General features: G+C 36.6%; 2 protein-coding genes across 8 annotated transcripts; one reads left to right on the forward strand and one right to left on the reverse strand.

Annotated features, from left to right (window-relative positions):
• The first annotated feature begins 1,272 nt into the window (after positions 1 to 1,272).
• LOC130814269 (eukaryotic translation initiation factor 3 subunit C-like) lies at positions 1,273 to 7,785 on the forward strand. Of its 7 annotated transcripts, none has more exons than XM_057680400.1 (5): positions 1,273 to 1,354; positions 1,945 to 2,094; positions 2,890 to 2,956; positions 3,044 to 4,837; positions 6,639 to 7,785. In XM_057680400.1, the coding sequence occupies exons 3-5, from the start codon at positions 2,930 to 2,932 to the stop codon at positions 7,545 to 7,547; spliced, it is 2,730 nt and encodes a 909-aa protein (XP_057536383.1). In that variant the 5' UTR covers positions 1,273 to 1,354; positions 1,945 to 2,094; positions 2,890 to 2,929; the 3' UTR covers positions 7,548 to 7,785. The 7 variants fall into 7 exon arrangements, with proteins under 7 accessions (XP_057536383.1, XP_057536352.1, XP_057536366.1 ...); XM_057680383.1 differs by having other exon boundaries at positions 1,277 to 1,354; positions 1,945 to 2,345; XM_057680376.1 differs by having other exon boundaries at positions 1,277 to 1,354; positions 1,945 to 2,081.
• Positions 7,786 to 8,395: 610 nt separating this feature from the next.
• Positions 8,396 to 14,646, reverse strand: LOC130814308 (ABC transporter G family member 1-like). Its single transcript, XM_057680426.1, has 8 exons — positions 14,120 to 14,646; positions 13,125 to 13,204; positions 11,634 to 12,098; positions 11,473 to 11,559; positions 10,852 to 10,977; positions 10,536 to 10,727; positions 9,987 to 10,073; positions 8,396 to 9,201 (listed from the first exon to the last, which is right to left on the reverse strand). Exons 1-8 carry the CDS (start codon positions 14,394 to 14,396, stop codon positions 8,563 to 8,565), a joined length of 1,953 nt encoding a protein of 650 aa, XP_057536409.1. The 5' UTR covers positions 14,397 to 14,646; the 3' UTR covers positions 8,396 to 8,562.
• Between the last annotated feature and the right edge of the window lie 11,863 nt (positions 14,647 to 26,509).

The following is a 26,509-nucleotide window of genomic DNA, read 5'->3' on the forward strand; positions in this document are numbered from 1 at the left end:
TAACCAAAAACACTAAAGTACACTCATGGCTCACCAAACACTAATATGCATCAATGTGACCAAATCTAAGTGTTTAGAAAGACCCAATTGAAGTACACACCAATAGGGTGAGTAAAATAACTTTAGAAATTTGGATAAATTTCATAAGGTTTGCAATAAATACAATGTAAATTTTAAAAGATGTAAAAAGATAGTCATTTCAAGGGAACCATAATAAGTATGTATACGTGATGAAAAAATAAATTATATATATGCATGAAAATTAACAAATATAAGTCATAACAAAAAAACTGTAACAATTTTTACATGACAAACTAAAATGAAAAATATTAGCAACATTTATGTGACAAAGACTCAACATTTCCTCATATTGTAACTTATTTGATTATAACTCAATTTAAAATGAATTTGAATTATTCAAAAAGCATAGTGAATACAAAATCAGGTTTTTAAAATGACCCGTAATATCCGATTCAAAATAGATTCCTCACGCCAACGAACACCTATGGCCATACTTGTAATTGGAAGCACCTCTCCCATATTGGAAATATAATGCAAATACAAATAAAACAAATCGATTTGTATTTCCCTTGTGTGGATGGCAATGAAACTCCTTACTTTGTCAATCACCAAATGGACACCATGAAGATAAGGTTGTGACGATCAAAGAAGTCACTCGGAAACTTGATATGAGTAGAAGATGTTTACGCACTTTCCTATTGTGATATTTCTCCCACAAAGGTGCTTGGGATGGTAAATGAAATTCACAATGAGATACAATCTACACAACAAAATCTTAGCACAAGGAAATTGCAATAGTAAATACACGTGTTGTAGTGAATTATGAACTTTGATGATATTATGAGTTAATTACTCTCTCAATATTATCTCATGACAGGAAGAACAAGAATGAGAGTATTCTTAAGATAGAAATCATAAATGATATGAAATTGGGATAGAATGTCCCTTGACATGCAACCTCTATTTATAGAGCTGTGCACCAAACAACACCTTCTTTTGAAATAAAAGTGTTTCACCAAGCAAAGCTTATGAATCAAAGTAATGTTTCACCAAGCAAAGCTTATGAATCAAAGTAATGTTTTACCAAGCAAAGCTTATGTAATATTTCATCAAACAAAACTTATGAATCAAAGTAATGATTCATCAAACAAAATTTATAAATCGAAGAATAATTCATCAAATTCTTTGAGGCATTTAATTAGACCTATAATATATTTATTTTAATCCCACTGCATTATTAAGTATTTGTATACTATTCAACATCCCATTCACAAACTCACTCACAGAGTCACAGTCTAGGAATCTGATTCTTACACTTCTTGAGCTCCTTTTGGTAATCACTCTCACCTTCTCTTATTAGGGTTTTGCAAATTCCTATCTTTTCTTCTTGGGTATCATTATCATTGTAATTGGATTTAGTATTTTGTTCTAATCATCAAATTTTCAGTTATATTGTATCATTTGCGATTTTGTTCATGCTCTCAACCTAAAATTTTGATCTTTTTGTGCAATTGATATGTACCCAATTTCTTAATTGTTGTTGGTTTTATTCTCTTTGATTGAAAGTAAAACCTAATCTTGATTTGGAATATCTGGCGGATGGATTAAATCGATTGTCAAAATAGGTTAACTGACCAGATGTTTTATGTTTAGTAGAGTTGCCTAATTTTTGTTTTGTATGATTGTCTGTGATTTGAGTTAGAAGATATGCTATTTTTTGCAAAGAATTGGTAGTACTTTAGTTAATGACTTATTTTGTTCTGTGCTTTGTGTTTGGAAAGCTTGTGTCTGGTATTCCAAACCTTTATTGTAATAGAAATACTTCTCTGTCCCTTTGAGTTTGCTACAAATTGTTTTGCGAATCATCTTGATTAATGGACTTGTTGTCTGAGGGACTAAAACAACAAAATGGATTTTTTTCAGGATGTATTGAAGGATAATAAAATTGGTGGTGACATTTCCTTAAAAAGAAATGTAGCATAATCAGTGCGCCAACCGAACTGGAAAATGTAGTGAACTGGGGGATTGAGGGAGTACATACATATGAAGCTTTAAGTTATGTTAGTAAGCTCAGTTACGTGGCGAAATCACTTAGGAATTAGGATTTTGTCTTTTAAGTACGAAATTTTTGTGGGTTTAATAGTTTAAGGTGTGGAAACTGTGTTAATTGGAATGCTAATAGAAAATTCCAGCCTTTTGATTTTGTAACAATTCCATCATTCTATTGAATTTGTAGATGCGAGGCGACTTTTGCATTCAATGATTGAATAAGCAGTTTAGATTGCTAACCTTTATATGGATGGGAAAATGAGGTTGATGAAAGGGTTTGTTTTCTCGAAAATTTTGAGTTCTTCTGTTTCTTGTGTCCGTGATGTTCTTTTTAAGTCAATAGTTGTGGAATAGATGTTACTGGTGGTTCCTAAGTCTCAATGATGTTCTGTTGTTCAATGTAATCGGGAGTGTTTGGCAAACAGCTGATAGCTGGTCTGATTACAGTGGCTGATTTGACCAATTTTATTAACTGGTTTACCCACTGCTTTGAGCAGCTTGTTCAAAAACAGTTTATTCATGTCAATAAGCTGTTTCAATCAGCTATTTTACCAAATATTAGTATTGGCCGCTTTGACCACTCAACCCTCTATTTGTATTAAAATAAGCTAAAATTGCTTAATAAGCCATTTTCCCAAATACCCCCAAATTTTCAGCTCGTAGTTATGGAATTGACTGCTTAATTTATGTATTTATTATAGGTTATAGTTGTGGAATAACATGTTGCTGGCTCAATGATGTTCTGTTGCTCTATGTAATACATTTATTTTTCAGGTCAAAGTTATGGAATTGACTGCTTAATTTTTGAATTTATTATAGATTGTGATTTCACGGTTTCATTGAAGGACTCGAAGAAAATATGGGTTCACGTTTTTGGGGTGGTCAGGTATGTATTCAATCAATATCACTCCTTATTTTAAGTTGGATTTACTATATGTGAAATAAAAACGTCGTTCTTTTCCCCCTTCAATAGAGTGACACCGAAACTGAGGAGGAGGAGAGTGATTACGATGATGTTGATGAGACGGTGACTGGTGCTGGCGATTCCGGAGCTGCGGATGCTGGGAGCAGGTATCTACAAGCGAATGCTAGTGATAGCGACGACTCAGATGGCCAAAAGCGAGTTGTCGTCTCCGCCAAGGATAAGCGCTTCCAGGAGATGTCTACCACTGTTGAGCAGATGAAGAATGCCATGAAAATCAATGACTGGGTGAGCTTACAAGAGAGCTATGATAAGATCAATAAACAGCTCGAAAAAGTCATGCGTGTTGTGGAATCCGGTAGGGTTCCCAACATTTATATAAAAGCTCTTGTATTGTTGGAAGATTTTCTGAACGAGACGTTAGCTAATAAGGATGCGAAAAAAAAGATGAGCAGTAGTAATGCAAAAGCATTGAATAAAATGAAGCAGAACTTAAAGAAGAACAACAAGCAATATGAAGATTTGATTAAGAAATACAGGGAAAATCCCGAGGATGAGGATGAGGGGGATGACGATGAATCTGAGGATGATGACGATTCAGATTTTACCGATGAACCTGGGTCAGAAACTGATGAAGAGACTGACAAGGAGGACGCTGAGACGAGAGACGACTTAGACCAACAGGGTGATGAGTGGCGGGAGAAGTTAGGCAGGAAAGATCGGCTTATGGATAGGCAATTCATGAAAGACCCGAGTGAGATAACATGGGATATTGTAAACAAAAAAGTTAAAGAAATCGTTGCTGCACGTGGTAGGAAAGGAACTAGCAAAATGGAGCTAGTCGAGCGGCTTACGTTCTTGACTAAGGTTGCAAAGACACCTGCTCAGAAGCTGGAGATCCTTTTCAGTGTTGTATCGGCCCAATTTGATATCAACCCTAGTCTTAGCGGATACATGCCGATTAATGTGTGGAAAAAATGTGTGCAAAATATGTTTGTTATACTTGATATTCTGACTCAGTATCCGAACATTGTGGTGGATGATTCCGTAGAACCTGATGAAAATGAAACACAGAAGGGCCCAGACTGTAAAGATCCTATTCGAGTATGGGGAAACTTGGTTGCCTTCCTTGAGAGGATGGATGTCGAGTTTTTCAAGAGCTTGCAGTGTATAGATCCTTATACACGGGAATATGTTGAAAGGCTTAAGGACGAGCCTTTATTTTTGGTTCTGGCTCAAAATGTCCAGGAGTACTTGGAGAAAACGGGTAATTTGAAGGAAGCTGCGAAAGTAGCCCTGAAACGTGTCGAGCTGGTTTACTATAACCCTCAAGAAGTTTATGATGCGATGAGGATATTGGCCGAACAGTCGGACGTGGGAACCGAGGAAGACGAAGGTGATGAATTCAAGGTGGCTGGTGAAGCAAAGGGCCCTTCCATGTTTGTAGTAACTCCCACGCTTGTGCCACGTAAGCCTACTTTTCCGGAGTGCAGTAGGGCCCTCATGGATAGCTTAGTTTCTCTTATTTATCAATTTGGAGATGAACGAACAAAGGCTCGTGCGATGTTATGTGATATATATCACCATGCCCTTATGGATGAATTTCTGATTGCACGCGACTTGTTACTGATGAGCCACCTACAAGATACAATTCAGCATATGGATATTTCAACACAGATTTTGTTCAATCGGGCTATGGCTCAGCTTGGTCTCTGTGCTTTTAGGATTGGTCTGATCACTGAAGGACACGGCTGCCTTTCTGAATTATACACAGCTGGAAGAGTCAGAGAGCTTCTTGCCCAAGGCTTCTCTCAGAACCGGTACCATGAGAAGACTCCGGAGCAGGTATGTACACAAGTATAACTGTTAGTAATAGTTGTCTTATGATCTGTGTATAGTCGTTGGGTCGCCTAATTTTTTTTGTAGCGTATGATAAATATTTTATTTCACCCACAGAACAAAATTATACTAAGGACTATAAGGGGAAAACAACTCCATCAAAACAAACATGAAACAACATCAAGATAACAAAATACAAATTATGGGCTATTTAGGGTCATTTTGAGCGAATTGCGAATTTAAAAAAGCGAATTAACTGATGAATCATGTTACACCGATAGAGGCTATTACTCAACATCTTTCCTAGAAGTTTTCTTTCTCATTGTGAAATCAGCTCTGACTTTTGTTTATGTCTAAATTAAGCCTAGGGACTCTTGTTTCCCAAATAGCTTGATTTTCTAGCCCACCGAATCCATTACATCAAGCCTCCGACTGCAGTGTGCAGAACATTTCTCTGTGAACCAGAGCCACCGACTTTGCTGCATATAACCAGCAAAGCACCCACATTTGTCCCACCAGCAGGACCTCCCAACCAATTCATGATTCCACCCACCATCTGCAACCAAATGGGCATTGAAACAAGACATGCTGAACTTATTCTTCACTGTCAAAGCAAATATGGATTTGGTATCAGTCAGCAAACCCCATTTACATAGCCTATGTCTTGTTTTTAATCTATTTTGCACAGCTAGCCTAGTCATAATATAAGTTTATTCTTAGGGATAGCCCACCCCTGCTGATGCTTCTTAGCATGCACAAGCTGATACATCCTCTTAGTAGAATAGCTGGGTTTCTGGAGTTCCTGATCAAGATGCATTCATGGCAGTTCATTCCTTATCTTGCATAACTGCTTACTTGACTAGTTTGCATTCAGCATAGCTGTAAGTTCCAACCATGAGCCACCCTTAATGTATCTTTTTATGAACCCATTTTACCCACAAGGACTCTTGGCAATGCATCAACTGCCATACAAGCTTGTCAACACCAGCTTTGTTCTAATCTTCAACAATTTCTGTTGCTGGTGTATCACAAACAACAAAGGGATATAGGGTCACTGTGCCTGAGACCCCCTTTTGGCATGTACTAGCTTAGTAGAACCATTCGCCAATAAGGTAAATCTAGTTGGCACAAGTCAAAATAGATTTAAATCATTTGACTAGAATATCTAGCTGTGCCTTAGACTTCCTCTGTCTCTATGATTACCAATTTCTTTTAAAGTGTTATTCCACTTTACTGTTTTCTTTTTTGGCAACGGTCCTACGCCTTTTTTTTAATCTTAATCCCAAACTTATTACCTCCAATTGTCTCATATATTCATTTCTTTCATCCACTTATATTTTGTCTTATTTTCAGACGGCAAATTAGTACTCCCTATAATTTAACTTACAACTTATCATATTCTAGTTGGTACTATTCATCTATCAATTTTAATTTATATATTATTCTTAATATGTAAGTTAAAATGAAATTTTATTTGATTCGTCTCAATTTAAATTTTATTAATATCAATTTTTTAAATATTTTTTATTCACACACAATTATTGATATTAACGATTGAAATAGTGCATTGACATGTGTGAAAAAAGAAATGAGAAGATGTTTGTGAAATGGAGGTAGTATTACAAGTACCAAAAGGGTGCAACTTCATAGGTACACAATGAGTATTATCTCATGAAAAAACCCTAACCTACACAATTCTATTCCTTTCATTAAAGAACTTTAAGAAGACAACTAGCTCGACAATTCTATAAATGATTACCGTCTTAATTGTTTATGAGCTTATGTTGTAAATTTCGACTTCTTTTAGGAGATGAGAGAAAGAAGACAACAGATGCCGTATCACATGCACATCAATTTGGAACTTTTGGAAGCTGTTCATCTTTCTTGCGCAATGCTGCTGGAGGTTCCCTACATGGCTGCTAACACCTTCGAATCACAACGCCGAATCATTAGCAAGACTTTCCGCAGATTGCTTGAAACTAGTGAGAAACAAACTTTGTGGGGTCCGCCTGAAAATGTTCGTGATCATGTTATGGCTGCTACTAGAGCGCTCACTCAAGGAGACTTTCAAAAAGCCTTTGATGTCATCACATCTCTCGATGTATGGAAACTCCTAAGAAATAAAGAGGATTCTTTCAAAATGCTTAAATCCAAGATCAAAGAAGCGGCCCTAAAAACGTACTTGTTCACTTATGCTTCTTCTTATAGTTCGCTGAGTCTCGACCAGCTGTCAAAGATCTTCGATCTCTCAGTCACACAGATACATAGCATTGTGAGCAAGATGATGGTAAATGACGAGCTGCGTGCTTCGTGGGACCAACCCACCAGGTGCATCATCTTCCATGAGGTTGAGCACAGTAGATTACAAGCTCTTGCCTTCCAATTGACGGAAAAGCTATCTATCCTGGCTGAAAATAATGAACGAGCTATGGAGGCCAACTTGGGTGGTGGCACATTGGATGGCTTACCTCTTAGGAGGAGAGACGGGCCAGATTATGCCGCAGTTGCCTCAGCTGTTGGTGGTGGTAGGTGGCAGGACAACTCATACTCCCAAGGAAGAAGCAATGGGCGTACGGGATATGGTGGAAAGAGATCGACTCCCGGGCAGTTTTCTGCTGGAGGGTATACAAGAGGGGTAGGCTCATATGGGCGCCCGTCACGAGGACAACAAACAGATTCTTCTCGTATGGTCAGTCTAAATCGTGGGGCTCGTTGATTGATATAAGCCGAACAATTTTGCCTCGAGGTAGCGTTGGTTGGAACTAGTCTTCTAATTATTTGCTACTTGCTTCTTTTGTGCACCGACTTCTAATTTACTACACTTTTCCATGATCTTGAAACATTGTTTGTGTATTTTACTCGTGTTACATTTGACTGCATTGTTAACCCACCAAATCTTTTTGGTGGGTTGCTTTTTTTTTTGTCAGCTTTATGGTTAGTCAAACGGCTAAAAACTGTGTTTGATATCAATTGACTTTTAAAACAAAAGCCAAAAAGTTTCTAGGAGTTGTTTTTCTTATTGGCTTTTGTCTTTTTACACAACAACCAACAACTAAAGGAGATTGACGATTAGTGAGACCCTCAGCCTGGTGATGACCAGAAAATGAAGAATAGAGATAGAGACAATACAAGAATACAAACAACGAACATGACTAAGAAACTACGTATGGTCTAGAACATGTATGCGACGTCTCCAATTTGTTTTGTTCACAGTCAAGTTCTCAGAGAGGTGTAACTGGTTACTCGTTTATATCAATCTTGATTTGTGTATTCCATATTTCCTTAGACCTACAACAACTTTTCTTTTCACCAACTATGATGTAACGACAGACTGATTTTTGCAATCGTGATTGCAGTGGAATAACCTTAACGATGAATGATATAGCAACAAGCTGATTTCCGTCGCGAGTTTGCCGCTAAAGGCATTTAGCTATGAAAATGTCGAGGAAACCGTCCGTTGCTATATCTCCTTTCACAGTGGTATTACTCATACACAAGATTCTTCAATATTTTCATTTCTTTAATTTCTCCAAGGATTCAATATGGGAACATCACAACTAATCATAGGGAGAAATCAAGTATAGTAATTCATGCAATAGTACAAACTTTATGTATAGGAATTTTAACAACTTTCATAGCAATCTTCTCTATATATTCAAAGTAAAATTACAATTCTAATGCCATATATGTAACTATGAACCATCAACTTCAACAACTTGCAATGGTGGTGGTCATCTCATCAAAGATCTCATCACATTCTTGATCTTTTCCAAAGTCTTGATGATGATCAAAAACAATAAACGACATATGATGACCATACCCAACAATACAAAAAGATCAACCCATTTAGAATACCTAGTTTCCACTTGCAATATCTCTTCAAGAATTTCAACCCCATTCATCATATTTGAACTAATATCCAATATATTTGAGCTAAACCCACCATCACTAGAGAATTTCAACCCTAAAAACTCATTCTTAAACAATCCTTGAAAAGCATACTTATGGAATGAAACATAGTATAAAGGGTATCTCCAAAAAATGGTTGGAAGATCTTGTGGTAATTGGAAATACCCACCACCTAAAAGCATTAACCCTTGAAGTCCTGCCCCTGATATTACACCCAAAAGGAAATTGGGTACTAAACTTGCTACAATCATCATTAGACTTTCTACTAATAGCATGCAAGTAAAAAGAATGAGGGTGAAGTAGGAGAAGTATTCAAATCCTTGTTTGAGTCCAGGCATATAGTAAGCCATTGATCCAGGGATTATGGCAAGTAGGAATAAGAATGGCATGGATGAAAGTGTGTTGCCTACTACAAATGAAGCTGTTCCATAGTGACCATTTAGATTTTCATGTTTGAATACCTGAATTAGATAAGGAGAAAAATGTTACTTTAAACAACTTTTGAGGGGGATCTTGGACCGTAAGTTAGATGGGTCAAAAAAATCTGGTAGGAGGGTCATGATTTGAACTTGTAACCTTTAGTTAATGTTAGTATACAACATATTTGGGGCCTCAACCAATAACTTAAGCTTTTGGTTGAGTTGGTTCCTTGACATGGTATTAGAAACCAACGTGGCAAGATGTCATAGGTTCGAATATTAACCACCCCTCATTTAAAGTGAAGTATTTTTCGCCAGATATATATGAAAAAGACATGTGCTGCATTCACATTTCTAGTCCAAAGGGCTTTCGTGTGAGGGAGTGATTTATAGTATATAGCGTATCATGGGGTCTCAACTATTAGCTTAAGTGTTTTGGTTGAGTTGGTTACTTGACAGTTAAAGAATTTTACTAGCTATTAAGCCACATCTTTACTTTGTTAACATTAGACAATGTTTGATTTCTTATAATGACCTAAAAATTTTCAAGGTGACCAAGCTTCTTCAGGTTGTCTTTGATCCTTCTTATTTGATCTTAAATCAAATGTACAAATATGATATTGTATATTGGATAGCGGGCAATCGCCCCGAGCCCCTACGTAGTAATTAGGCAGCTCGTTTTATATACATTAAAAAAACTTGGTGAGATTACGACACGTTATTGCATACCCTTAACTATAAAACTAAGGGCTCATATTAGTTGGTCTTTTTGCCATCAAAACCTTAGAAATGAGGTTGATATAGTGATGCCAAAGAAAATTATGTACCTTCATATCTTCGACAAAAGAAGGAAATCCACCAATTGCCATGATAGTCAAAAACGAAGCCACAAACACAAGTAAGGACACTCTTGCCTGAAAGAAAAAAAGGAATTTCATATAATTTCCTTTGTGGAATAAAAAAAAATATATATATTTAGACCATGAAAGTTCGTTAAATAATCATCTTGTGAGCCACTCTTGTAGACTCACTCATGGGGTTACCATGGGTTCAGACCCATAAATCCACGAGTAATAAGCGTTGACTTACACACACATTTGATGATGTTCACTCTTTCCCAAAATCATATGGCATTAAGAGATTTGACTGCATACAAACTCAATGAGTTTCCATTATAAAACCAGTTGGTATTAGGAGCAATAGCCCATTAAGTTTAAATCTTAGTCAACCATCTCTCTAATTTTTCGATATAGAATCATTTGTGGGTTATTTTCCAACACTATTTTAGTGATATGAGATCTTTCTCACATGTGATGTGAAACGTTTCTAACATATATAATATATATTGCAAATAAAAGAATGAAGAGTGTTCTTACATGAATTAACCTAAAACTATAACCTAAATGCAAATAAAGAGTGCCAAGTGAGAGGCCCAAAATGATGTAGATAACAAGGCGTAGCCAATAGTAGCCCCAATCACGGCACATGTTCACAAAGGATCTTCGAGTAAGAACTTGGCATTGGGCTAAGAAACTAGCACGTTTTCTTATCTCCAACTCCTTGTGTTTCTGTGGACAATAACAAATTATTAGATATTTATAATATAAATTGAGTTATCGATCTCAGTGTTTTAGGATTATGACTTTGACATTATTATTATTGTAATATATGATTGTATAATCATTTACTTACCCTTTTACATATTTCGTTGATCACACTTTCAACTTGTTGGTAATTGTGAGATGACTTGTATGAGTTTAGCAAAATTTTGATGTTGTCCTCTGTTGATTTTCTTGTTGATAGTCCTTGCTCAATGTCCTAGTCGATACCAAATGATACATCTTATCAATTTCTATTCGGAAATATTAAGAACTGATAGATTATATAACATATTTTAGAGTTAGAACTAACGATTTAAGCTGATTGACTCAAAATATCCTTCCTTGAGTTTTGGCTCATTGACTCAGACAAGATGGGTCAATGGGTCAATTTCATGAGAAAAAAATGATAACTTATATAATAATAGAATAAAATATCACAAAGCTTCAACCATTAGAATAAACTTTTGGTTTAGTTAGTTTTTTAATGATAGAAGCGAAGGTGATCATGGGTTCAAATATTGTCCAGTCGTTATTTTAAAGTGAAATATTTAGCGTCATGTACAAGGACATGTATTGCATCCACACTTCTAGCCAAATGACTCTCGTGTGAGAAGAGAGTGATATTATGTAATAACATATCCGAGGTTTCAACAATTAGCTTAAACTTTTGTTGAGTTGGTTCATTGACACGGTAAAATAACGTTTGTTTTACCTGATCGAAGTCTTTGTTTGTCATCTGAAGGAAGTGATCAGGAGGGTTTTGTAATGGTGGGCATGGAAAACCATTTGATGCAAAGAACTACACAAAATTGCATTAGTAAGAAAACACAATTTCAATTTTGATAAATCCTTCAAAAAGACATAAGAATTCACCTTATTTGCTTGTTGTGCAGGCCCAAAATACACAGTTCTTCCAGCTGATAAAAGGCACAAATTATCAAACAACTCGAAAACTTGGCTACTCGGTTGATGGATCGATGCAACAATCGTCCTGCCTATGATTCGTTCTTTGCTCGCAATTCGACTCATGACATGAAACGAGGCTGCGCTATCGAGTCCACTCGTGGGCTCGTCAAGGAGTAGAAGCTTAGGATGGGGTAAAATCTCAATACAAAGACTAAGTCTTCTTTTTTCTCCACCACTTAAGCCTTTTACACCCCATCCCCCTACTCTTGTGTCCATTGCTTCTTGTAAACCCATCTCTTTTATGCAATTTTCTGCCCTTTTTTGCTTCTCTATTTTGGGCATGGAAGGTGGTAATAGGAGCTCACTAGAGTAATACATTGTTTCTCTTACTGTTAAGGTTGTCATCAGTGTATCATCTTGTGTCACATAAGCCTATGTTCACCCAAATATGAACAAATTATAATAAGTATGTCTAGTTTTTGAAAACTTTATAGTGGTATAACTTTTAAAGCAAATTGTCAGTGAAAAATTTATCAAGTTACGAATTTATATATTTCTTCTATTCCTTTGAGTTTGCTAGATCTTTAAAATCGAAGTGAGAGTTGACAGGATCGTTCATGAGATTTCAAAGGTTCGGGGCGAAACATTAATTATATGGGCCTGTAATTACTAAATATACTATTATAAGACTCTAACTATTAAATATTAAAGTGTCTTTTTCTAATTATTTAAATAATCTTGGGATACAAATAGGCCTGGAAAAAACTGACCTGATTTGCTTATCCGACCTAACCCTAACCCACTTAAATAAGTGGGTTAGTGTTGAGAATTTTGACCTAATCAATTAAATAGGTCGATCCGATCTGATCTCTTTATTATAAGTGGGTTAGATTCAGGTTAAAATTTTAAACTTGTATAATCTATTTAATCTAGGAATTTAATCTAGGAAGTGGATTCCAAGTTAAATCAATAAGTATAATTTAAATTTAATTCATTTAATATTTTTCTACTTTCATAGTAAATACAAAACAAACTACTTAAAAAAAAAAAGTTTAAAATCAAGCATGTATAGGAAATTAGACGTAATCAATGATAAAAAAATTTAAAATAAAAACAAAAAGCTCTAAATAAATTAAGCAACAATATTCCATCGTTTCAACATTTTAAGTGACTTTAGTTACCTCCAATAAAAGATTTGAAGAGTCGAATGACACAATCATACATTGTAATAATAATAAGAGATTGTTCTGATTCAACTTTAATATCAAATATATATGTGACTTCACTGATTAATAAAAAACACACATAATTTAATAAATTTTACCATATAATATAATAATTCATTAAAATAGAAAAATAATAAATATATAAATATGTGACTCATTAAAAAAGAATAACTCCAATTTATCATCATCAATAAAAAATATAAGACAGATAATAAAGATTCATGATGCGTACCAATGTACCACTAGCAGAAGCTTGTTTACAGCCATTAATGAGCATTAATCCACTTTGTTTTATGCTTAAATTCAATCTTCCTGCAAACCAAAATTAATTAATTAAATCACGATCATAAGAGAATCAGGTCTTATTTTAGTCCGAGAGTAAGCACCTTTTTAAAAAAGGTCTTAAGCTCAATTCTTATCTAACCATATCCCCTTTCCTTGATCTACTTTATAATAAAAAAAATACATAATTAAATTTATACAACAATGGTTAATTGTTGGAATTATATAGGTAAGAGTAAATAGACTAAATGATCCAAAATTCACCCAACCTTATATTCGAAACCGATTTTAAAAATGATTTACAATTATATAAAAAAACAATATGGACACAAAATCCGATTTCAAACCGACCCGAAACCCCTAATCCAAAATATTTTAAACAATATGAATGTGATGACCGAATGAACAACTCTAGGTAAGATATGAATCAACATTATTATAATCTTTTAATATCTTATAAACAATATTTTTTTGTATTTTTATGTTGGACTATTTCTATAATTACAATTGATTTGTGCTCTCACTAACTATGAATTAGGTCTATTACTGAGGTATAGCCTTAAGAGATAGAAATAGTTTGGTACATCATTAATTATTTTTTGAAATATTGCACACGTATGATAAATTTAAATCTATTTAGAAAAAACAGATGGACTGAATGCAGAGGCAAAGTCAAGATTTTCGGCAAAAGATTGGAATTTCATAATAATATTAATACTTAATGACTTTTAGGTGAGGGGATCAAAAATTGCTCAGAGCTTAGGGTTTTTAAACAGTTTAATTATGCTAATAACGAGACCAACAGACATCATGGCTTAAATGTAGAGTTTGAATCTTTTATACGCCCAAAACTTCTACTATATATACTTTCACTGATTGTTACGCCCAAATCATTATGTTAATGAGACTAAAATCATATAAAGTGTGCTAACCCTATAATATTACCTGCTAAGGCATCAAGGAGAGTGGACTTGCCACTGCCTGAAGGACCCATAATAGCCAACACTTGACCAGGGGAAGCGTACCCAGTTGCATCTTGGATTATACGTTTAGTATCACCAGATTCTTTATCAGAAACTGTTACACATAGATCTTGCCATGTTAAAAATACACCATCGTCGTGATCTCCACAACTTGGAAACTCGAATCCCTCTCGAGTTTCCAATGATTGTGTGACGATCTCCACCTCTATAGCCGATATTCGACGGGAATTGGAAGCCATAATAGATCGAGGATACAATACAAGCTAAGACGATTAATTTAAAGTTAGATATAATGTACGTACATTATATAATAGAACGTATGTTCGTATGTGTAAGGTATGGTATGTGGTCCAATATATAGAGTAATTTCTAGCTAAGTTGTCTACTTGGAGATAATCAAAGTTCAACCATAATTCTGCCGTGCAAAAATAAATTTCTTATAGGTTACTTTTCAAAAAGAAGAGGTTCAGTGACAGTCTCCTTTATACAGATGAATTTGTATTGGGCTTATAATAAATTCATATAAGATGAGAGTTGTCTGCAAGTAAATTCAATAAGGATTCCTTTCTAAAGATAATTGGTAATAGAAGAATTAATCTATCAAGCTTATATGTAAATCAATCTCTTTATAATTTTTTGATGTGGGATCACACGTATATTTTTTTTCTAACAAAACATACCCGGACCTACATTGCCTCAAATCTTTTTAAAATTATGACAATTTTAAAATTGTATGATAATTAGATTATTACTCGTGCAATGTAATATTGTTAGAACATATAGGTGATAGAACATTTTAAAAATTGTTTGCATTACATAAATTGTGGATTAATTGTTAGTATTCATGGGTGTGGATTAAGGTGTGAATACTCGAGGTTTGAATTATTGGATGCATGCATCAAGAAGAGAGGGTGCATAGGGGTACCTCGACCAAGTGCACCATCAGCAACAATAGGCATTTTTTTGGAGCTGCTCGTTCGAGTACAAAAATGGCTCGTTCGAGTAGATTTGTGCAAGGCTCATTGTCGCATTTTTGTTTTGTTGATTTCTTTGTGGACGCATATTGTCCTTTGTGTTACATTTCTACCACTAATTTGGTGGGCTATATGAAGGACGTGAATGAGTACTAGAATAATGTGGAGTCAACGTGAAAACTTTGAGCTTGATAGTGTAAGTTTAAGTTTTGTGATTAATAATAAGCATTACATATTTTGTGTTGTTGCTTGTGTTAGTGCATTGCTCCGTTGATTGTGCTATATTATTCTTTGCTTTTTTTTTCCTTTCACTTTAGTGAGGTGCAAAACCTTTCATTTCAATTAGGTTACGTTTGGGAACAAGCATTTCATTCAAATTATAGATTTCAATTATGAAATCATTAATATAGAATTTGAGAATAACAAGGCTTGGGAGGTCATTTTCAAATCCTCATCTTTAACCTATTTATAACAATTGTGGATTTGACTCAAATCTAAATTCGAAATTTTTTTTTATTTTTCAAACACTAAATTTGAGTCAAATCTACATTTTCAAATGAATTCCTCATTCTTAAACATAATATTAGTGATCACTTAAACTTTAACCATAACGTATGTAATTATTTCCTCAAATAAATGCTCAATATACTCAATAGCTGTTTAAAAGCACTCATAATTAGGAAGTAGTGAGATCAACGTATCAATAAAAAATATATTTTACTTATTAATTTCTTAGTAGTGAATAATTTACCCGCTGAATCAGCTAAATTTTTCCGGTTGGAAGCTTCCGTGATCCAATAGCTACTAAGGCATTAATGAGACTTCAGCTGTATTAGACTTGTTTGGGAGTTCAACAAGTAGAGTTTTAAGTCTTCGTCATCATCATCGTATCCAATATCCCGCACAAAAGAAGAGTTTGGGTAAGAAAAGGTGACGAATAATTCATACCTGTATTCCCTTAAAGGGAAGACTAGAGGAATATGGTTTATTTTAGCCCCAAAAAAGAAAGAACCCCACATCAGAGGAAAGGAGTGACGACACTGACAATATTATCTAAAGATTAAAAACATTGATAAAGGAACAAAACAAAACACAGATAAAATAAAAAATAAAAATAAAAATAAAAATAAAAATAATATGTTCTCAGTATATGAAAAGATGAGTAGGTAAAAAAAAAAAAAACCTAACACAATAATACTGAGAACAAGTAGAGTTTTAGTATTTTCCTTAATAGTAATCACGAAGAAGACACTTCAGCTACTGTAACAACCTTCTCATTTACTATTTATGTAATGGAAAATGACCAGACAAATAATTAAGGAAGGAAAGTCCAAAGTTGTTTGTATTTTTGACAAGTTTCAATAAAATTTGACAAATTATATATGCAAATTTTTGTTGGTGAGATCATTTAAATAGCTTTAGTCGATAAATATTAATTATTTAGCCTTATTTGCTTTTGAATCAAAGAGTAAGGAAAGAGTTGGATGTAATAGATTAAAGTACTAGGACATTTAGAAATCACAGAGAGAATATAAAGAATAACAATAGTGATATATATCATATTTGAAAACATAAATAGGATAATTTCACTACAACAGACAATATCAAAATTGGGCGATTTCACTAAAATATAAATTACTTGTTTCCAAACACCACTGTTAAGATTATTGGTGACTTGGTTCATCAAGTAATCAGGACATGATTAATTAGGTTAATCAAACATGTTAGTGTAGGATAGAAAAGTACATAGTACTTGTTTGGGATTGGTTGATGGAGTATCAAGCAAGTGCATTGGAGCATGCATGTAAATATGTGTAGAGGCTTGGTTGATGCAAACCTTAGGCATAAAGGTAAACATTCAGAGTATGAGGGGATCAAAGGGGACAATAGGACAAGTGGAAGAGGTGAAAAAGGCAACAAAAGGCTACCTGCATGCACCTGCTCGAATGAGCAGACCCTCAGATGCACCTTTTGTCTATTGGCCGCCACATCTGTGTTGTGCATTATTATTGCTTCTCTTTTGTGTTTACTTCTTGTATATATATACTCCTTAATCTCCTAGGTTTTAGGTGTGCCTAAGTCTCATTTTATAGCTCTATCTTTTGCCAAAGTATTATGATCTCTAATTAGCTCCTTTTGTTTCTGCACATAACCTCCACTTGTAATTCATTTAAGTTTGTATTTTTCTTTTAAACACATTAATATATCTTATGCTAGAATGATGGATGTAGCCCTAGATTGGTGAACCACCTTAAATTTTTGTCTTCTTTATTTGTTTGTTATTGTCATTCATTACTTACTTGCATATATACTTGTTTCCTACAACAAACACACATCATAAACATCCACATAAACTCTAAGTTGTGATCTTTGATAAGTGAAAGTGCATCTCATTTCAACAACTTTAACAATTTCAACCTTACTGTTCACACTAGTTTGTTAAGACTGAGTGATCACTAGTGGAAAAAATCTCATTTGCTGCGATTTTTTGGACATAATATGCTGCGGTTTTGGCCCCAAGCATTAGTGATAGCAGCAGATGGCCTATTGTAAATGTTGCGGTTTAAAACTGCAGTAGAAAAGTCAACCACATGCTGCGGGCCTCCATAAAACCGCAGCATATAGTGCAAGACTATATGTTGCGGGCCTCCCCAAAACCGCAGCATATAGTTTTGCACTACATGTTGCGGTTTTATGGAGGCCCGCAGCATATATATTATTTTTTTTTCTTTTTTCGTTTAATACTAATAAATAATCCAATAATGTACGATGTAAACAATGATTAATCCAATAATCCAATGATAATCACCAATAATCTCTTTGTAAACTCTCAATCATATATATAGTAATATGTACATATACAAATTAAATTCCTAAATCTAAAGTTTTTACATTATTTACCAAGAATAAAAATTAACAAGATACGCGGCAATCTTGTTTTTCAATTGGCGCATTTCTCCATCTCTTAAAGGGCGTGTTTCCCTTGGAGTGTCGTATAAAACCTATAATATAATCTTAAATTAAATGATACATAAACATTAGATTTTACCAATATTAAATATATAATATATTTTAAGAACGTAACAAATACTTACGACATCAATGTTTTCGACTCCAACCTCCTTCACGGATTGTAAGATATCGTCCATGTATTTGAGAGTGTAGTAGCCGCAACCAACGGTATTATCAGCTTATCGAAAGCACTAAGAGAAAATAGATGTTAGTGCCAAATAGGCTTAAAAACCCATAAAATCACAACTTAACACGTAATTTCTAACATATCACTATGATTTTCAATTCTAACCACTTCAACACAATAATATATACCAAATAGTGTTGTGTGCCAAGTTTCGTGCAAAACAAACCAAGTTTGAGCTACTTTATGCGCGAAAGTGCCAAAAAAGCTTAAAAACCCATAAAATCGCAACTTAGCACGTAATTTCTAGCATATGACTATTATTTTCAATTCTAACCAAAACACAATAATATATACCAAATAGTGTTGTGTGCCAAGTATCGTGCAAAAAAAACCAAGTTTGAGCTACTTTATGCGCGAAAGTGCCAAAAAAGCTTTAAAAACCCATAAAATCGCAACTTAACACTTAATTTAATTTCTAGCATATGACTATGATTTTCAATTCTAACCACTTCAACACAATAATATATGCCAAATAGAAACCCACTATTTTGTAGATAATATGACTTCTTATCTTGACCTTCAGTCCAAAATTTGAAGCCATTGACATCGTAACTCTCATATTTGTTGAAATCATCACGAGGACCAAAAGCTAACCACTTAACAATTTCTGATACACTCTTGAGTTCTTCACTTATTACTCGATTATGAAACCAATCAATAACGTCTTGTTATGCAACTGCATCAATCCCCTATCCCCTTTACAAGGATATTTTGCGCGCAATATATCTAAATGCTCACTCAAAAAAGGATGGACTTCAGGAATATGATGCAACGCATACAAGTGTGCGTGTAGAAGACTGTCTCGAGGAGGTATGATCGATTTGGAGCCAATTGTTCCTTTTCCCTCAAGCCTTCCTTCATGGCGAGAGGTGGGAAGTCCAATAGGCTTTGCCATGACTAAATAATCGGCTATAAAGTTAGTAATCTCATCGCTCACAGTGCCTTGAATCATACTTCCCTCGGGTTGTGCTGGATTCCTCTCCTCTTAAGATCTGCGTAGGACTTTTGTCGATCCTGGGCCGCCTTAAGTCTTTCTCGAATCATTTTTACCTGATCAGTCATCTCCTCTAACATAGCCGGTCCTAGAGTAACAGATTCACTGAAATCGTCCCAACATACAGGATTACGACAACGACGACCATACAGAGCCTCAAAAGGTGCCATCTGGATGCTTGCCTGGTAACTATTATTGTATGAAAACTCCACCATATCTAGGCACTCATCCCAAGATCCTTGCCTATCCAAGGCTACGGCTCTCAACATATCTTCAAGAGTCCGATTAGTGCGCTCGGTCTGTCCATCAGTGGCAGGGTGAAAAGATGTGCTTCTTAGAAGTTCTGTTCCCAGAGCTGCTTGAAAAGCCTCCCAAAATTTTGACACATACCTAGTATCACGGTCAGAAACTATAGATCTAGGGACACCATGGTATCGCACAACATTTTTAAGGTAAGCTCGAGCCAACTGATCCATACTCCATTGATTATTCATCGGAATGAATCTTGCACTCTTGGTGAGTCTATCAACGATCACCCATAACGTGTCATTTCCTGACCTAGTTCTCGGTAAACCCAAAACAAAGTCCATTGATATGTCATCCCATTTCCATACAGGAATATCCAAGGGTTGGAGTAAACCTGCAGGTCTCTTATGTTCACTTTTGACCTTTTGACATGTCAGACACCTGGAAACAAACTCAGCAATATCTCTTTTCATCCCAGACCACCAGAATGTTTGCTTCAGATCTCGATACATTTTATCTCCCCCCGGGTGGACGGAATACATCGAACTATGAGCCTCTGATAAGATTTTATCCTTGAGCTCTGCACAAGAAGAGGGTACACACCATCTACCCTTGTATCGAATGCTACCATCCTCGAATATTGTGAATCCTTCAGCTTTTCCTTCTCTAACCTGCTCCCTCGTTTTTTCCAATAAGGAGTCACTCACTTGATGTGTTAAAATTTCTTCAAAAATTGAGGGTCGAATTGATAAGGCTGTTAATTTGGACCTCAGCTCCCCGTGCTGCACAATCTCGAGGTTCAACTTTTCCATGTCTCTTTGCAACTCTCTAGGAATAGTCAAGGTAGCTACGGAATGATTGGTCTTTCTACTTAGAGCATCGGCTACCATGTTCGCCCTACCCTCATGGTAATTAAACTCTACGTCATAGTCGTTAATCAACTCTAGCCATCTTCGCTGCCTCATGTTCAAATTTTGTTGCGTATACAAGTATCGCAAACTCTGATGATCAGTGTAGATCTTGCACTTCACTCCATACAAGTAATGTCTCCAAATTTTCAAAGCAAAGACAATGGCTGCTAGCTCCAGGTCGTGAATTGGGTTATTGACTTCATGTGGTTTTAGTTGTCTGGATGCATACGCGACCACTTTCCGATTTTGCATCAATACACATCCCAACCCATACTTCGATGCATCACTATACACAAGGTACTCAAGGGTGCTATCTGGAAGAGTAAGCACGGGTGCGGTAGTCAACCTCTCCTTTAAGGTTTGGAAGGCCAACTCGCACTCTTTAGACCATTCGAATTTCTTGTCTTTCTTCATCAAGTTGGTCATAGGGCGGGCGATCTTTGAGAAATCCTTCACAAATCTCCTATAGTAACCAGCTAAACCCAAAAAGCTCCTTACTTCAGTCACATTCTTCGGTGCAGGCCAATCTCTCACCGCCTCAATTTTTGCAGGATCAACGGCAACTCCTTCTTTGGACACAAAATGCCCAAGGAACGAAACCTTCTCGAGCCAAAATTCACACTTTGAAAACTTCGCGTATAGCTTATTGTCCCGGAGTAATTGCAACACCTTCCTCAAGTGTTGTTCGTGTTCCACCCTATCTCTCGAATACACCAAGATGTCATCAATAAAGACCAGCACGAAATTGTCGAGGCACGAACTAAACACCTGGTTCATCATGCACATAAAAGCTGCAGGTGCATTAGTCAACCCAAAAGGCATCACTGTGAACTCGAAGTGCCCATATCGAGTCCTAAAGGCTGTTTTCGGAATATCGCGCTCCGCAATCCTCAGCTGATGATAGCCAGACCTCAAGTCAATTTTGGAAAATAACCTTGCTCCCTTAAGTTGGTCAAACAAATCATCGATTCTCGGAAGAGGGTATTTGTTCTTCACAGTTATCTTGTTCAGTTCTCGATAATCAATACATAACCTCATAGTCCCATCCTTCTTACGAACAAACAAGACAGGTGCTCCCCAAGGCGAAACACTCGGTCGAATGTATCCCTTCTCTAATAACTCCTCGACTTGCTTTTTAAGTTCCTCCATTTCAGCTGGTGCCAACCTATATGGTGCTTTTGATATAGGTCCCACCCCTGGTACCAGGTCTATGGTGAACTCAACAGCCCTAACAGGTGGCATCCCCGGTATCTCCTCTGGGAAGACGTCTAGGAACTCATTTACGATTGGCACTGATTCAGGAGTCAACTCCTCGTCTTCTATCTTACGTACATGACATAGGTAGCTTGGCAGTCCCTTCCTCAATAATGTTTTCATCTTCAGGGACGATACTATCTTCGTTTGCATACCTGAAGTAGCTTTGCAATACTTAACTTTCTTTCCCTTGGGCCCCACAAGCCTGACTTCTTGCCTCTCACATTCAACAATAGCTTTAAACCGACCCAACCAGTCCATCCCAAGAATAATGTCTAAGTCGCACATCTTTAACTCATATAGGTCACTAGGAAAAATGGTTCCCCCAATGGTCAAAGGAACACTCTTATAAACTCTAGTGCATTGATACAACTCTCCTGAAGGAACTGCCACGGCGTACGAAGAAGGTTCGGGATCCTTTAATCCTAACCTTTCAATTATTGATGCAGATACAAAAGAATTTGATGCTCCAGTATCAAATAACGCATTGACAGGCACGGAGTTCACAAGAAACGTACCTGTCACCACATCCTTTGCATCCTCTGCTTCCCTTGTGCTGATGGCGGTTAATTTTCCAGGTGTTGATTGAGTAGTTAGCGCACTGGTTCCCGCACTTCCATTACTTCGACCATTCGACTCTCCGGGTTTATAGTTGCTTGGACTAGGCCGATATCCGTTCCCGTTCTTCGACTGATGTAAGTTTTGACCATGGTAGTAACTCCCATTCCTCTGATTCCCAAAATTCCTCTGATAAAAATGCTGCTGTCCCCCATTCTGTTGATTCGGACGCCCATGCTTGGCATAACATTCGAAGCCACGATGACCCAACTTGCCACAAACATTACATTCTACTAAATTCCCATTACAATCCTTCCCTGGGTGGTTGTTTGGACACCTGTGGCAGAAATAAACTCTTTCCTTACTATTACTGTCTCCACTCTTCTTTTGATTGCTGAACCCCCTATGGTGCGACTTCCCATTTCTTTCGAGACTTGAAAAGCCCATGTGTTTCTTATTCTGCTGGGAATGGTGTTGCTGCTGGAAGCTCTCCTTTCTCTTATCCCCACTGTTGACACCTGCACTGCTAGTTTCAAGCTTCTTTCCCTTATCTTTGTATAGTAGACTTCCCACTTGAGCGGCTCTTTGGTACATCGCATCCAGAGTGGTGTACCGGTCACTATCAACGTGCACTTGAATTTCATTGCTCAGCCCCAATTCAAAACGCTGCATCTTCTGCTCCTCGGTAGGGACGTCATCAGGGCAATATTTCACACACTCCATGAACTTCTTATAGTATTCGTCAACCGTTAAATCCCCCATCTCGAGCTTCGAAAATTCATTGGACTTTTGCTTCCTGATATGAGGTGGGTAGTATTTTTCCCGAATCACCCTTTTGAACTCCTTCCATTGCAACGGCTCCTGAGGATCACTCATCAAGTTGTCTCTAGCATTGGACCACCAGTAATCAGCTTCTTCTTGTAGGTAGAAAGCGGCTTGGTCCACTCTCAGGTGCTCAGGGCATTGCACCACGTTGAAAATCTTGTCAAATTCCCGTAACCAGTTCTCTAAGATTGCGGGTTCTCCAGTTCCTGTAAACACAGGGGGTTTGTTCTGTGAGATGCTCTTGCTCACGGAGGCTGCCGTCTCAACTTCGGGCGCAGACCTAGATCTCCTTTCCTCGGCTAGCTCCATGACCAGTTCTCGTAAGGCCTTGTTCGAGCGTCTCTTCAAACGTTGACTAGACAACGGAGGCATTTCCCTGCAAACAAGAGTTTCACAAACGAGAGATGTTCACCATTCGATAAGATAATATGCTTCATCGCCAAATACACATTTTGCATGCAAATTCCAACCAGGCATACATTCTTATTTTGCGTGGAATTCATCCTTATTTTGAAATATAACAACTTTACTAAGGAAAATGAACTAGTAAGCTTATCTAAATAATTTTGACATAAACTACTAACCAATGAAACATAAACACATAATCAACTAATATAAGGTTGCAGGTAAGTACGGCAACTCGTAGCTTAACTAGGATAGGCACATAAAAAAAAATGTAGCCTCTTACGCAACCCATAACTTGCAACATTTGCTCCTACAAACATAATTCATGCTTAAAATTTCAATTAATAAAACGTCATCTGTTAAGTTACCACAAATTTATTACAAAGATTCATTCCAATCATTGCAAGGATCGTAAGCCTAAGCGTGCAAATTCATGTGCAATAATACTCAAAATGCATGCATATATAAATGCACCTAACCCATGTCTACCCATACTCTCAAAGCAATTTAACTTCGAAAACAAAACAGGAATAAGTACTAGAGAAAACACAAAGCGTTTGGGAAAGATAGGAACCACTGGCTCTGGTAACCACCTGTAACACCCCTGAATTTCAGACCCTTCAGGGGTGTCACTTGTGGAAATAAATAATTATTTAAATAGGAAAAAGAAAGATGACGTTTGAAAACTTCCAAACAAAGTCCTACGGAAATTTCGGCAGCATCTGCCTTGAAATTTGACGCGCCGAAGATTTAGACAAACGATAAATCATCATAATGAAGAGGCATCAATGGCCTCGTAACAGAATCACGGCGGAAAGGTCATCGCCAAAACCTCTGTCGACATGCTAAGCATGGATCGTGGTTCCCATGTAAACGCTTGGGTTTTCCAAGCAAAAAGATAATCCACTGTACAAGCCATTCAAGATACTATAACAAAATATAAAACGATATAAATCTTTGCAGCGGAACGAATTACATCAAAAGGAGGACTCATGCCTCAACCAAAACATATACACTTTCAATTCGAAATCACATGTAGCGTCAAAAATGGTTCGAACAGGGCACGCGTCAAGGTTCTCACTCGATTTCCCCCCCCCATATGCAATGCAAGGAAACTCCAAAACCTGCAAGACCTATCTACGACGTCCCTGCTGCTCAACGTAAAGTCGTAGACCAAACGTGTCATAGCAGGGCCATCAGAGACAAGCCGTCAACAAGGAAACAAGCAGTACACGTCAGTATCTAGCAACAAGTTATATATGCAACCAACAATCAATTCAACAAGATGAGAGAAGATAGACACTCCAATGTATAAAAATCTACTCCAACCATTCCTCACTTCTGTGCACTTCTCAATGCCTTCACCATTTTCTATTCCTTCCTTAATTCCACGTATCATATTTTGTGACTAGAGGCCACCATATTGGGGTTTGCAAGACCCACATGGCAACACCTCAGCCAAGGGCGGTGACGGCCATGCCGGCGCCCAATGGCAAAGTATGATCATACCCCCGTACAGCGACCATATATAGATGATCCATGCCTCCGGGAACTAAACCAACTGGGGTACCAATCCAGTGGAGTCACAGTAACATCCAACTTAATATCTCATCAATAAGGGACTCATTCCCATTCCATCTCATATAATCCAACATTCTACTCTCGCGATATCAGAACTCAATCTCTACTATCTTTACAACTGATTTTCACTTGTAACACAAACTTAACCGTATTTAAATAGCAAATCATATTCAACCTAGTTCGTATAATATTATCACGCAAGGAAAATAGATTGAAGATGCATGCAAGAATCAGTTACTGCGTGTACTTACCTGCACTGCAAGACGACAGCCACAAAAATCGCTTCGAAGGGGTTCTTACGCCCCTCTTATGAACCGGGCACCTATACACGTTTAAAGTAAGACTAATAAGCCTACTTCACATCATTTACGAAGCACCGACTCCATACAAGCTACGCTATTAGCCAATTAAGTTTCGATTCAAGCTAATACGCATTCTACGCATACTCATGTAATAAATTCAACCCATGTTCATACATGAACTACGCCATCAATTCCAATCAAACCATAACATTAGATTCTAGTCAGGTTTATATCAAGATATGTTCAAGAACACGTAATACATGACGTTACACTTAATAACAATCATATCACCTATGATAGTAGTGGTTTATTATTTTTCCAAGGTTTTTAGAGTGAAACGATTAAGAATAAATTAGATTTGTAGCTTGGCGAATCAATAACGATTCGTATAATTTGGGTCAAAGTCACCCAACTTAGCAACCGAGCTCAAAACTAACCACCTCATCAACGACTATAACCACGATAATACTTTCATTAATGACAATCGCTACCTTAATCCGTCTCAGTAATTATTATTATCGTTTACTCTACAACAATGGATATTAACAATACTAGTCACCATTCATCCAAACCACAAAAATAGTATATACTACTTTTAATTCATCCACCCCTAACTTATTCAAGTTCAATTCACACTTTCAAATGCTTACCCACTTTAAATCCTATTAAGATATAACTTAATCCAAGCTAAGATTCATGAATTTACCCAAATTACTACCTTTAAATTCATCATAATATAAACCCTAATCATTTTTTTTCAATGATAATTCTTTTAACTACTACCCATACTATAATTCAATGAGACTAATACAATATACAATCAACACACAACTCATGAACATGGTAGATTCTAATTAAAATTAGCAAATCAATCAATTGAAAAGTGAGATGCTTACAAAGATCAAAACTAGCAAGAATGGTAAAGAGGAGGATGAAGGTCGTGGTGGTGGTGCACGAAAGCCAAGAATGGCTGGAGAAGACCTTAAATCGATAGCAGCTGGCGGCTGCTGCTGGTTTGGCTGCCGGCTAGACACAGCGAGAGAGGAGGGGGTGTGCTGCGGTGGCTGCTGCTTGCGTGGGGAAGGAGAAGTCGGCTGCTGCTG

Source organism: Amaranthus tricolor, chromosome 1 (genome assembly GCF_026212465.1).
Source record: "Amaranthus tricolor cultivar Red isolate AtriRed21 chromosome 1, ASM2621246v1, whole genome shotgun sequence".
Classification (NCBI taxonomy): Eukaryota; Viridiplantae; Streptophyta; class Magnoliopsida; order Caryophyllales; family Amaranthaceae; genus Amaranthus; species Amaranthus tricolor.

Excerpts from the sequence above, each read along its gene's own strand:
- LOC130814269 (XM_057680400.1), top strand. The coding sequence starts at position 2,930 with ATGGGTTCACGTTTTTGGGGTGGTCAG. Across the intron at positions 2,957-3,043 it reads CACGTTTTTGGGGTGGTCAG|AGTGACACCGAAACTGAGGA; the intron begins GTATGTATTCAA and ends CCCCTTCAATAG. Across the intron at positions 4,838-6,638 it reads ATGAGAAGACTCCGGAGCAG|GAGATGAGAGAAAGAAGACA; the intron begins GTATGTACACAA and ends GACTTCTTTTAG.
- LOC130814308 (XM_057680426.1), bottom strand. The coding sequence starts at position 14,396 with ATGGCTTCCAATTCCCGTCGAATATCGGCTATAGAGGTGGAGATCGTC. Across the intron at positions 10,978-11,472 it reads CAAACAAAGACTTCGATCAG|GACATTGAGCAAGGACTATC; the intron begins GTAAAACAAACG and ends GGTATCGACTAG. Across the intron at positions 10,074-10,535 it reads ATAGTTTTAGGTTAATTCAT|GCAAGAGTGTCCTTACTTGT; the intron begins GTAAGAACACTC and ends TTTTTCTTTCAG.